Source organism: Numida meleagris, chromosome 3 (genome assembly GCF_002078875.1).
Source record: "Numida meleagris isolate 19003 breed g44 Domestic line chromosome 3, NumMel1.0, whole genome shotgun sequence".
NCBI classification, from domain to species: domain Eukaryota; kingdom Metazoa; phylum Chordata; class Aves; order Galliformes; family Numididae; genus Numida; species Numida meleagris.
Genome location: NC_034411.1, coordinates 78,390,309 through 78,403,971, shown reverse-complemented (window position 1 = coordinate 78,403,971; position 13,663 = coordinate 78,390,309). Strand labels below are relative to the sequence as shown.

The 13,663-nt window shown below is 35.4% G+C and overlaps 1 protein-coding gene across 3 annotated transcripts in view; it reads right to left on the bottom strand.

The window, feature by feature from the left end:
* The window catches only part of IBTK (inhibitor of Bruton tyrosine kinase), a 58,575-nt gene that overhangs the window by 22,435 nt on the left and 22,477 nt on the right, over positions 1–13,663 (bottom strand). For all 3 annotated transcript variants that reach the window (XR_002436633.1, XM_021390673.1, XM_021390674.1), the window contains 11 exons: positions 12,278–12,455; positions 10,972–11,146; positions 9,548–10,144; positions 8,304–8,390; positions 7,259–7,341; positions 7,118–7,155; positions 5,322–5,418; positions 4,823–4,924; positions 4,113–4,230; positions 2,501–2,561; positions 1,521–1,648 (listed from right to left, as the gene is read on the bottom strand). Coding sequence is in view for 2 of the 3 variants with exons in the window: in XM_021390673.1 (XP_021246348.1) it covers positions 1,521–1,648; positions 2,501–2,561; positions 4,113–4,230; positions 4,823–4,924; positions 5,322–5,418; positions 7,118–7,155; positions 7,259–7,341; positions 8,304–8,390; positions 9,548–10,144; positions 10,972–11,146; positions 12,278–12,455 (1,664 nt within the window). In the remaining variant the exon portion in view is untranslated. The remainder of the gene's footprint in view (positions 1–1,520; positions 1,649–2,500; positions 2,562–4,112; positions 4,231–4,822; positions 4,925–5,321; positions 5,419–7,117; positions 7,156–7,258; positions 7,342–8,303; positions 8,391–9,547; positions 10,145–10,971; positions 11,147–12,277; positions 12,456–13,663) is intronic.

Below are 13,663 nucleotides of genomic sequence, written 5' to 3'. Positions count from 1 at the left end.
TGTGCTTAGGCAGTGGAAGACAGCAGCTACATAGGCTGGCACTGCCACCTAGGTCAGACTTGCTATACATGGCAGTATGTATCAGTCAGAAAGTGTCAGAAAGTAAAGTAACTCTTGCCCCAGCAGCGATACTGACAACAAGGTAACATCACTGCTACAATAGAGCAGGTATATGGTCATGTTACCAGAATGTCACTTGCTCCCACATATGATATCAGGAACAATGGAACCAAAGAGTATCTATTTCAACACAACTATTAGAAATTCAGAATTAAATTAATAACATCTCTGACTTCAATCCTGCATCAATACTGTAACCTTAAATATATATATGTTTTTAAAGCTTTGCATTCCCATATCCCCTAAAGCCGATCACACAGTCCATATAAAGCCTGGAAGGCTGAATGGCTTGAAGTCTAACACAAGACAGTCCCTCAGTTCCCTTGACCTGCTATTTCTTATCTAAACTAGCTGACTTTAGCACAACTTCATGTTACAAAGTCACATATGCACAATGCCTAAACATTATTTTCAATGCTTACTTTGCTACCTTTGCTCACGTTACTCATAGGAATAGGATAGAATAGTTTTGTACGTAGTTCAAAGAGACCTATAAATATTTATTCCAACTGTCTGACCGCTTCAGGGCTAACCAAAAGTTAAAGCACATTAATGAGAGTATTATTCAAATGCCTCATGAAGACTGAGAAGCATGGGACATTAAATACCTCTCTAGGGAGCCTGTTTCAGTGCTTGACCACCCCCATGGTAAAGAAATTCTTCCTGATGCCCAGTCTAACCCTCCTCTGGCACAGCTTTATGCTGTTTCCATCCTGTTATCAGCTCCCAGGAGCGGAGCCCAGCACCTTCCCTCTGCTTCCCCACCTCAGGGAGCTGCAGAGAGCAGTGTGGTTGCTTCTCAGTCTCTTTTTCTCTACACTGGACAACCCAATGTCCTTAGCCTCTCCTCATAGCGCATGCTTCCCAGCTCTTCTACCAGTTTTGTTGCCTTCTTCTGGGTGCTTTCAAGAACCTTCACATCCTTTTTTTTTTTTTTTTTTGATAGTACAGAATCACACACTTATTCAAGTTGAGGCTGCGCCAACACTAAATGTAGCAGGAAAATCACCTCTTTTGACTGGCTGTGCTGTGCTTAACGCGCTCTAAATTGCAGTTTGCCACCCTTGCAGCCAGGGGGACACTGCTGGCTCATGCTGAGGAGCTACTGTCACCAGCACTCCCAGGTCCCTTTGTTCTGAGCTGCTCTCCAGTCACTCATCACCCAGTCTCTATCTGTGTATCCAGCATTACTTCATCAGTAAGTAGGAGGGAAGTGAAGGAGGGGGAGGAGTATTTCACTGCAACGTACAATACCTCAGGGAACTGAGAGCAATCCTTGAAAATGCCATTTATCCTATTTTCTAATAGTTCTGATCCCTAAGGAAGGCAGGTACCGTCCAAAGACAAATAAACACCACATATAGCTCACTTAGAAATGTTGATGAAAAACAGATACTTACTGAGAATTCTGTTCTGTATTCATTTCTTCCCTTATAAAAACAAAGTTCTCTCCCTCTTCAGGCTCAAAACAACTTAAGTCAGGTCCATCTGGATATGGCGTAATTACTCTCCTGACCATAGCTGGAATCTGTAGTTGTAAAAGTTATTATAACATTGCTCTTATGTTGTTTCCTAGCACATATTGGTCTCTTGTGAACGGGTCAAAATGATAGTTATTTAAAACACTTTTACAGATTAAGTAATTGATTATTTAACCAGCGTATAAACTTAAGTTACATTTTTAGGTAGGCTAAGGCTAATGGTGGTGACTATGTTGAAAAATAGTGTTTTGTAGTTGAGAACCGGCTCTATCAACTAGTGTTATTGTGTTCTTTGTAGCTGTTACAGTTTCCATGGAAATAAACAGAAAGCATCCCTTTCAGAGTGACCTAGGTATGTTCCCAGCTGCTTGTAACTCCTGACAGAAAATGCTTCAGGGTTACGCCAACTCTCATCCTTTATTCTTTAACTGTGCAAAAGCATAATGTTTCCTGGTTTTCACTTTGTGCATGGAATTTCAACTTTCACATAATTTTTCTCATTGCCTTTAAGACACTTGATTTTTCACTGGCAAGTCTCATTTGCTTTCTTTTCCTTCTAAGTAACAGATGCACTTTTCCACACGTTTTGCTTGTTTTTTTTTTTCCTCCCACACACAAAAATTGTTAATTAACAAGAACATTTAAGATATGAAATGTGCAATTTAATTACTTTAAAGGAGAATACTACTGGCTAGTGAAAAAGAAAATATGAGCTCCATGGAATTGGTAATAGCAGGAGCTAGGTGGTTTTTTTTTTTTTTTTTTTTTTTTTTTTTTTTTTTTTGAGTCAAACGTTCTTCCTTTCAGCCTGTCATCTAAAGACCCTGCAGGTAAATACATCTTACTCACTTCACCTCATTTTAAACCTAACCAATTTACACTGAGGTTGTATGACTTACCATTTTCCTGTAATAAACAGAAAGATCCTTTACAACTTCATCACTTAAGACATCCAGAGTCCTAAAAATAAATAAATAAAATATAAATCATGTTAATGAAAAATTCAAATTAATGCTCCAAATGAATCTCACTTAGAGGCATATACAGTCCCAGAAACAGAAGGAAGAAAATGGACTGTAGCCATAGAGCAGATGTGTTAACTCGTTTAAGGCAGGATTAAAAATATAAACTTTCTAAACAGTCCACTTTTACTTAATAATTAGTTCATGGCTGTGGCTTTATCTTATCTATTTTTGCATATTTCCAAGACTTCCTGACAGGTACCTAACACTCCAAGTCTATGTAAATTCTTCTGTAAAAATCAGCCAAGATAACCTTTAACACGTACGCCAAAAAATAATACAAGATTTTACTCAACTAAATTCTGCCTTGTCTGCATGAACAGCTCTCCTTGTACAATGCTGTCATGGCCCAGTCTCATCTGTCTCAAGCCTATCAAATCAGAAGTCTTGATGGTATTTCCAGTAAAATGGAGATGCACTCTTGTTTCTAAGTAAGAAAGTTGCATGTCCTTTCTTGGCTTAAAATCCAACAAATCTTAATTCAGAGCAACACTGAACACAACGTTTATAATTTTTTTCTTTCCCCAGCAAAATCAAAGATTAAAATGTATACAGGCATGAAAATGTGAAGAAAACTGACACTATCAACAAATTATTGTATTGGTGATACATGTAATACATCTTTTTGACGCGTAACTGAAGCGCTGGCATTCTGAACTGGTTAACAAAGATCTCTAAAAACTCCTACTGATAAAAGGCTAGGAAAACAGTAGAACAGTGATAGAGATGAATTTAATTATACATTTTTGCTAGAAAAGAAGATCAACGAGCTTGCCCTGAAAAGATGTTTTCTACTCTGGAAGTAACCCAAAGCCCTATATGAAAGCAGTGACAGAGAACACCTTTAACCTCACAGGAGTGTAGCTGAGTATTTGTGGAAAGCTAGAGTGAATTATTTGTTCAGCCTTCACTGCAGACAGTTAAAGCAAAAACGCTACCAGAAGGCAGGCCCATCCTTTAAAACATGATGAAGTGGGTGGCTGGGGAGTTGGAAATAGATTATCTGTAAGGTCCCTTTCAACTCAAGCCATTCTATGATTCATTCTATAGTTTGCAGAAAACACACCAGCTGTAATAAACCTACTCAACATAAATGTGGTTAGCACAGTAGATATCAAATATATAAAAACAAAACAAGAAATAAATTAAGAAAAAATACACATACAATTTTATGCATCTTCAAAACCAATATAAAAAACACTGAACAAGATCAGGCCCAGTGTCAAAGTCCACTGAATTCAAGAGAAGTTTCTCCCTTAATTCAAGCTTTTCATACCAGACAAGCACCTTGTTTTTTGTAGTATGGAACTTGTACAGTATGTTCATGTATGCAACTAGTTTTTGCCAAACATGGAGAGAGAAATGATCCTCCCTTTCATGTCGCAGCACTCAGTTGCACTTTAGCATTTAGCTGCTCCTATTACTTCCAGTACATTTGCCTTTCTGGAATATTTGACTTTAACAGCTATATACAAGCATCCCTCCTTACCTTGTTTCAAGCAACGCTGCCATATTGAGTCCTATGAACTGCAGGCAGGACAGTTTTAACTGTTCAGCATTATATGTTGCTGAGAACTCCAGCAGCTCAGCAGCATTCTTTAAAGTAACTGCAGGGAGAAAACACAACAAACTGGTAACACGCTGCAATCTCACATAGCAATTTTTAAGACTTACTGCATAGCATTAACTACAGCAAGCTCCACATAACTACACAGCAGCGTGAACGCAAGGACTCCTTCACAAAAATAGAAAGGTCCTACCTACAGATACTAGTGTTTTCTAGAAAAGGCAGACCTTTGTAGCCATGTAGAAACAGCACCATGCCAAAAAAACAACAGAATTACTAGTAGAATTCAGTACAAGGACAGAAATAGAAACACTGAACTAATTTTGTCCTATTTTAAAGGCAGAAAGTTTGAATTTAATGAACAGAGAATAAAAATTGGTAGAAATAAGGGTTTGATGAAATTCTTTTTTTTTTTTTTTTTTAAAGAGGATGAAATGAAAAGGAAGCATAATGAAAGAAAGATTATGCTAATCTAGAACCTTACCCTGACCAAAAAAAGCAACTGTTAACAGCTGTGTAATTAACAGCAGAAGGTAACCAGTGCAAAGGAATAAACAAGTAATTATGTGCAGAGATACAGAAGATAATAACATTAACATCTAAAACACTGTAATAGAAATGGCAGAACTCACGTTTTTCTGCAATGGCTACTTCACATATCTCTTTGAGCCTGGATATAAGAAGCTGGTCTGCTACAACAAGAACATTGCATATGAATTCCACATTTTGAGAATCTGGAAAACAAAGCATCACATAAACACCATGGGCAAGTCTCACAAGCAATTGTTACACACAGATCTTCAGCAAGATTTTAACAGGGGACAAATGTACTGGCTCCGCAAATTCTGATGAAATTTCACTGCACAAGGAATAGCTTATAGAAGAATACAAAATTGATCTATATATATATATATATTTTTTTTTTAAAGGAGAGGGAAAAGGAAAACTGAGTCCAACAAACAGAAAAGAGGTACAAAAAAGCTTGGGGTAAACAGCCTCAGAATCTAAAATCATGCCAATTTGGATTTTCTACATGAAGACATAATGCAAGCATGTTAACTATGGAATTTCTTTTTTAAAAAATATAAACTTGCAGGAACAACTATTGAGCTGAAAATATACTACCAGCACCTTTTATTGCAAGAGCTTCATCTGTATACAGGTAATCTACTATTATCTGCAGTATGTCAGAATGTATCGGCATTTCCAGAGCAGAACAACTGGAAGCCTAAAATGCAAAAGGAAGGGAAAAAAAAAAAAAGAAGTTGACTATGTAGAATAAATAATTAAGACAGTGATTGTATTTAGCAAATCATTCAGGCTGAGGTTCACATTTTTAGCATTAAAAAATTATTTAAGCATTTGGACAACAGCTGTTCAAATTTTAAGAACTGATTACAGCAGAACAATTAAAGTCTGGCCAAACTTCTGCATAAATAGCCATGAAACAGTTCAGTATTTCTTCAATTTGAAGATATTCTCTAAACATTCTCCTTAAAAATAATACTTTACCCAGAACTGTTTAAAAGCAGAGCACTGAACTCCTTTCCTCTCAGTACAGAAGGTCTAGTAAAATTACAAGTTTCCATTTAAGAATAAAACTGAAAGGTTAATTTAGCCTTTACTGTTAATTGCAAAGAAAACAAGGTCATCAGCAATTCCTACATTTGAAGAACCACCCTAACCATTAAGGTAAGCATCAACCATTAACATAACTGTCATCATTCAAATGTACATGTTACTGCTTAACTCCTATTTATTTCAGTTGATACTGTAGCAAAGCTTGACAGTAAAAGATTTATCTTTGTTAAAAGCATGTTACAGTACTGGTATACTGCCCATCTTAGCTTTAAAATTTCTTAGAGAAATTGAAATTTTCATATAACATCTAGAGTCCTTGACGGAGAAAACATTTACTTATGACTTACGAATATTGTACAATCTAGATTTACTTACAAAACAATAAAATGACAAACAAATACAGCTATAACTAATACAAATGGGCACTCAACACTTAATTTTTTATTTTTTTGAAATCACTCAGCTCTGTGTTTCAGATGCATTTTCTTGTGGGTGACTGGGGAAAAGGCAACGCAGTAACTTAAAGGACTGATAAAGTTCTGTTACTCAGCAACAAGAGCTGTCAGTATTTCACCAAGTCCTTCAATTTACATTTTGCCAAAAAAAAAAAAAAAGCTTTGTGAAGTTCAGAAAACTCGCAAACAATATTCCAGCTTTCGGCCTCTAAAAAACACTTAGCCATTTACATCTTTCCCCTTGTTCATTAATCATTATTAATAGTATTCAGATTCTGAAACAGAGGCATCTAAATGAATTCTCAAAGAACATATAATCATAGAATTGTAGCAACATCAAGGTTGGAAAAGATCTCCAAGATCATCTAACATCTAAGATGTTGATGCACAGCTAATAAATAGGAACCAAGACAAATAAAAGATCTACACCTTTTGAAGTAGCAGCTGGGGACTAAGTCAAATAGAGATACTACACGTTAAATTTCAATTCTGCTGTACCTTTTATTCAGTATCTATGAGTACAGTATTGTATTTAAATTGTAACATCTTTTACAGAAAACAAACAATAATACATCCAAAGACATCAGTATCCTCTGAAAACAGGCCAGCATCAATCCATGAAGTAGCTCAAAATAAATTGTTGAAATAATAATTTGATCTCCTTTGATATTCAATCTTACATTTATTATTCTCATACAATACAGAATCTCAGTACTACAACTACACAGTAACTAAAAAATATTTCTTTTCTTGCGAACAGGATCCAAGAATTCATCCTTCTCTCTTCCCCAATATTTAGGACACATTAATCCAGGGAAAACTAAAAAGCTGTCCCCTACTTGCTATCATAAAAATGTACCACTACACATTTTTGTTTATCGGTAAACTTACCTCAATCCACGAGCTGCTTAACATGCTGTGAAAATAATCTGTAAAGAAAGGCATTTCAGTTCAAGATCCAATAAAAGTCCAGTTAAAAAAAAGACAAATATTACATATTTTATATATATATATGTATATACACACACATACCAAGTCTTGCACAAAGTACACACTTATGACAAGGGAATTCCTTTCCATCTGAAGATTTCAACGTCACATCGCAGAGGTATGAACTAGAAGATATTTAATAGGATCAGAACTATGACTGTTCATTAGACCTGTACGTTCTCAAATACATTCTTACTTTAGCAAGTGAGGACTTAACAAAATACACACTTGAATTTTAACGTAAAACAAACAAAAAAAAGCCTAACAGCAAAGGCAAGATAATTTCAAGAGGTAAGTATTTTTTTGGTCCGAAGTACAGTTTCTCAAGAGGCAGTCACTCTATCTGAGGTTTTTCTTTCAAAAGGTTGTCAATTACTGCTTCAAATAGCTATGCCTAAATTAATTATGGCTAATTTTAGTCAATCTAAAGGGGTCTGCGCTATTTGTTATTCCTGTTAAATTAATAGCTACTACAAGCTTTGGCAAAACATTTTTAGAGCAAAGGAATCCAAGTCCTGTGAAAAAGTGACTTTTATGCATCATAGCTTTGATTACATAGGCAGACTATTCAAGCCTTTGCGTATAGAAATCCCAACCAGATCAATGGCACTAAAGAACAGACAGTCATTTGATAAAAGTGATAAAAGTGTTAGGAATTTCTTCTACTGAAAAGATATTCCTGATATTTTTTTCATTAAAAAAAATACTAAACATTTTCTTTTTTCCAACCTGTGTAGTCTTAGTGTAACAGCAAACTTACTTGCAAGAGATTTAACTACTTTTGACTGAACTACCCTCAGAATTTCCCCTGGCATTAGCATTCTAGTTAATCTACAGAAAACATTGATGTACAGTAAAAAGTAGTAACAATATACTATATATAACTCATCTCAGACTACTAATTCATAGATCACTACATGAAGATCTATAAAGAACTTATAAATATCAGTTACTGTGAATGGAATAAGTGTACACCAGAAGCTAAAACACAGCTGATAAACTTTAGCCTATACTTAACAGATAATGAGATGTAGAAAAGGAAGAACAAGATAGCAGATGTGAGGAAAACTTAATTGAAAAAGTTTACCATTTTTTCTGATTAAACTTCAGTTTGTTCCCATTCTTCTTGTTGACAACATTAATTTTTCCATTTTCTAACCGTACTCCATCCAATCTGCAAATCATTTACATCAGTAATAAATAATACAATCAGTATACGGTTCAAACTATTAAAAAAAAGTTTCAAGAAGTAACAGCACTTCAGTCCACTCACACTATAAAAAAGAATTCCATCTCTCATGGAAAACTACAAAAGGCCAGTTGTAAAATATACCTGAAATTCAATCTACACCTTAGGTAGCTTATTATTTTAATGAAAGCTATATTGCCGTACTGAAGGCTGAAGTCCAGCATAACAGGATCAAAAATCTAGAAGTTACAGATTTTGCTACCAGTCAGTTAGTTATGTGAGCAAAGACAGCGCTGTGGAAGAGATACACCTTTCAGCACAGGTTTTTTAACATCCTAACTTATGAACACTTGTGAATTGGAATGGCAAAGATGCAGGAGCGCTGCTTGTAGATTATGAAGCAATGTACTTTCAATAGGGAAGTGCTTTATCAGGGCAATTTTACTTGGAAACTTAATTTTTAGCAGGAGATTCACATCTTTGCTGATTAACTGCAGTATTTGTGAAAAATACACTGAAGACAACTGCCCTGAAGTAGTTCATTATCTTCACTGAAACAAAAAGATAAATGCGGGACAAAAAATATGAGTAATACAATTCTATATATGGTAAATCTTTGCTCATTTCCATTAGTTTCACCATGTAACATTAAGATCACTCCAGTTTAACAGGAATTTAAACGTTTAGTATAAAACTAAATGGATAACATGAAGTTATCCATGGAAAACACTGATAGACCATGGACCATGCATAGATTTCCATCAGTCCAAGATCACTAAGATCAGCTCTCTAACAAAACGTGAATATATGTTTTATGACAGTCATTTTGAAAAATCAGATCATTTGCATCAGATGTCAAGTCTCAGCCCTAACAGAGCCAACAGCACATTTCCATCACATAGAAGCCTATGGGAAAATGTTGCTGTAAGTACAAAATCATGTAAAGGAAGCCTACTTCTGACATTCAAAAAGGTCATATTGATGTTGATTCCATGGCACGCACTGGATACTTTTATACTTGAAAGAGGCAGATTTAGCAAACCTAACTAACCTTCCTTCCCCTTTAATAAAAAGTTAGCAGCAGAAACAAAAACTCTCTGTGAAGAACTTGCCAGAACATAAATTCATTAACTTTCACCTACCTTCCACTTAAATTGCTGAGTCCAAATTTTTTTGCAGCACTTTGCAACATTTTTATGAGGTTAGCTTCTTCACCTACAACTTTGCCTTTTTTAGATTTGTTCTTCTGTTTTTCATTTAGAACTTGCACTTGATTACTTCTGTAAATTTCAAATGCAGACTTCCTATTAACATCTTCATCAAAACTCATTTTGTTCAGGTTAGAAATTAAAGTATCTTGATATTCTTCTGATTTTTCTTTATGTAGGACTTTTGGCTTGTAACCATGAGTCAGAAGATCACAAGTATCAGTGTATATGAATTGCAGAAGGTATGCAAACAGATCTGGATGAACTTTCTCTATTACATACAGATCACATCCAACAGCATCTTCATCTTTACGGTAGACATCTGGAGTTTCTAGCTGACTATCACTGGAAACAAACAGCTTCTTGAAGAAGTCAGAGCGTACAGCCAAGATGTATTTGTGTACAGCGTAAGTTCTGGTGCCAATCTGAAGAGTCACATCATGGATGCTGTCCATTTCATCTGTTTCATCTAACAGCTTGCCAAAATCCTCTCCAAAACTTGATAGCGATACACTCGGAATTTCATAGAGACTAGGAAAAAATTAAACCCATAAAAAAAAAATCCTCTATTTACAAACTTCATGAAAATTTAAACAGTATGTTTAGTCACAAGGCACTCTCCTTTTTCCTCTTAGACTGCTGAATCACCAAAATTTTGTGGGTTTTTTTTGTTGTTGTTGTTTTTTGTTTTTGTTTTTTTACAGAAAGAGCTAATAATATGCTACTTAGGCGATTAAACCACATATGTAAGATCTGTCACATCAAATACATACTGGAATATCAAATACAGCATTTTTGTCTTTATAAATAAGCCCACAATATGTATGTTTTCAGATCTTACCTTCATCTCATTTTTCCAAAAAGAAAACACAAGTGTTTGCTACATTTTATGTCACAATTAAATGCAATAAGAAAAAAGGTGATGTTTGCTCCTGTATCAGATATACTGGAAACTTAAGAGAGCATGGTTCAGTGGTCTTCTATTTATTCATTTCAACATTTTTTCCCCAAAGATCCACTTTTCACTTTCATTTAAAAGTCGATTATTGATGACTACTAAGGGAATGAGTTTCTACAGTATTTACATTCAGAGTGTATTAAGAAACAGATTGCAAATGCTTGCCTTAAACACTTTATCTAAAATATCAGTGCTACTTATCCTAACTACTCAAACACACCTCTGCTTATTAACTTGTTAGTAATCAGCTGTGCTATGTAAGTGCTGTTGTCTGGCAGTATGGATAACTACATATACTATGACTTCCATGTATTGATAAATAGGCTTTTCTGAAAAGCAGAGTAATTTGTTATCACATGCACAAACACACACACAGGAAAAATGATGGTTGTTGATATACCTTGTTTTAGGGTCTGACTGTAAAACAGCAAAATTGCATCCATTAGGATCTGTGGCAATACTAACAGCTCGGTGGACAAAAGCAAGTTTCTGAAGTCGAATTCTTTCATACACATTGTTTGTATCATGTGGACAAGACATTTCAGTGGAAGCATTCGGAAGGCTTGACACTAGTTCTGTTAGAAACAAGTGCAAAAAGAAACACCGAAAGGTCAAGATAATTAAAATGTAATTGATTAAAGAAATGGCAAGATTTATGACTTGAAGTCCACTGCTTCAGTCACTAATGAAGTATAGATTACGCTGAAGATTTCAGCTCACTTAGCACCACTAAAACTTTCAAAAGAAAAAAGGCAACCAAAAAAAAAAACAAAAACAACAACAAAAAAAACAAAACACAGAAGCTCTCATTCATTCCAAAACACGCATGAATCTCAAACATTCACCTAGTCAACAGATCAACAGATCTGGATTCTGAAGTTTCCAAAAAAATACTAACGCTACGAAAAGAACATCAATGAGCAGAAAGAACAGTGTGCCTATAGATACTTAACAGCATCAGGACAAAGAGCAAGGAAATGAGATGCACTCAGGAGCTACTGTACGATACATAGAATAAAAGGAAAAGTAGTGACAGAGCAAAACTAGTATGCAACTCTGCAATGATCGAGAGGACAGTTTTTTTGCTGTCAAAGACTAAGTACATTTCTACATAAAAACTAAGATGTAATCCAGATATCAAAAGCAGAACTGCAACATAAAGCTGTAAAGCACAAACAGCCCAGACTGGTAGTAAATCTACTGCTATCTATAGATTTTTATGGCACTTCTATAAACAGAGCCAACACTTTTAATTAAAATTCTGTCCTATAGTAGAGAGGTATCTTCTTCACCAAAAAACAATCCATCAGCAATGTGAGCCAAGTTAATAAGGAAAAAATTGCTCTGGAGATCGTATTACACCCAGGTCTGCGAAAGAAAATAAGATTTCCCTAACTAAGCAGTGCAAGCAAGTACATACTTCTCTTTTTGTTCATTGCCAGTTTTCTAGGACTGGTCATTTAATATGTCACAAAATTGCTATACTGGACATTTGTACTACTATTGATCTTCAGAAGTAGTTTTCTAACCAAAAGCAAAGTATTACTGAGGAACAAAGATAGTACTGGTCAGTGTACCAACCATCAGTCACAGAGAAAACTCACTACATAATACTCTTAGATCAAGCAGCAGAAAACAAGTACTGTAAAGGTTTGATTAATCTTTTATATTGAAGTACCTAAAAAAATTATGAAATCATAACCAACCTTTCTTCTCCGGCATTTTTCTTCCTTCTTCTAGCCACTTGCCAGTAAAGGCTTCACCATCCTGCGTGACAAACATCATTTCGTTCCTATTCAAAGCAACATCAGACATGAAGACTTGTCTGCCGTACACCCAACGACATTGCTTCATGGAATTATTAGATGACTTCCAGCAAAAAATCTGTAATATCAGTATAAGTTTTTTTCAGAGACATCATATAAAAGAAGTACTGTATTTTTTAAACACAAGAATGCGCCATTTCAAAGTCACATATAAAAGGGAGATGAACATTCTTCTAAATCTTACCCTAAAACATTACAAGCACCTATTAAAAAAGAAGCCAGATGTAAAGTGGGGAAAATTATGATACTGAAATCTATTTGCCCATGATGAGCGTTTGAAAAGCTTCTCTGAATATTCAAACATCTTTCTAACAGTCATCAGTAGGGCAGTTTTTACTTACATTTCAATAAGGACAGCAAAAGATGTCAAGTCGAGACAAGCAACAAGCCTAATCCAGTTGATGTACAGATCTGTACAACTGCCTGGTTCATGAGTCAGGTCAAATTCAAAACTAGCACACCAAAAAAGTAAACCATATCTTGCTAATCACCTGACAAAAATCTTAAGTTTCTTTGTACCATCCCAGGTTCTGCAGTGCCGGACATAACCAAACATAAACACGAGAATATTCAACATAGATGTGAATACATACACACATGTACAGATATATCTATGCCTTCAGTGAATGATATATATGTATATATATATACACAAACCTATATATATGTATACACGCATAATACATGGTAGGCATTGCTAAGATTCCCTCTAAGTCTTCTCTTTTCTTGGCTGGAAAAACTACAATCAAGCTAGACCAGGAGTTGCTGACTGAGGAAACAGAAGCATTAAGATCCCATCTCTCTCCTCATTCAGTAAGTTACAGAGTCTAAGGCACAAATCCCAGTACCTGCCAGCATCCAGCATGGAAAGATATGCAGTGTAGGTTAACACCAATTCCACTAACACAGGAAGATAACTAGTTTCTTACTGCTAAAGTAGCATCCCAAAGACACTGAAGAGGCACTACCAATACTACAGATACTGGAGGCTAAACCTCATATGAACAAATACTGAAGTGGAAGTTTATGCTCTCTGAGGCAGCTAATGACCTAACGAACAGATAAGATCTGCTTAATCAATTGCAAGGAAAGAAAGGGAAATACCTATACTGACGTCTATTTTGATACACAAAGTCAGTTTTTAACGTTCTTTAAGGCAGCATTTCAGTAACAAAACCTTTTTGTAACCACCACTAGGTGGCACTGAAGGCTAAGGTCTCCCAGTGAACAGGCCTAGGCTAGGAAAGGCTGGCGTGGCATTCTGAA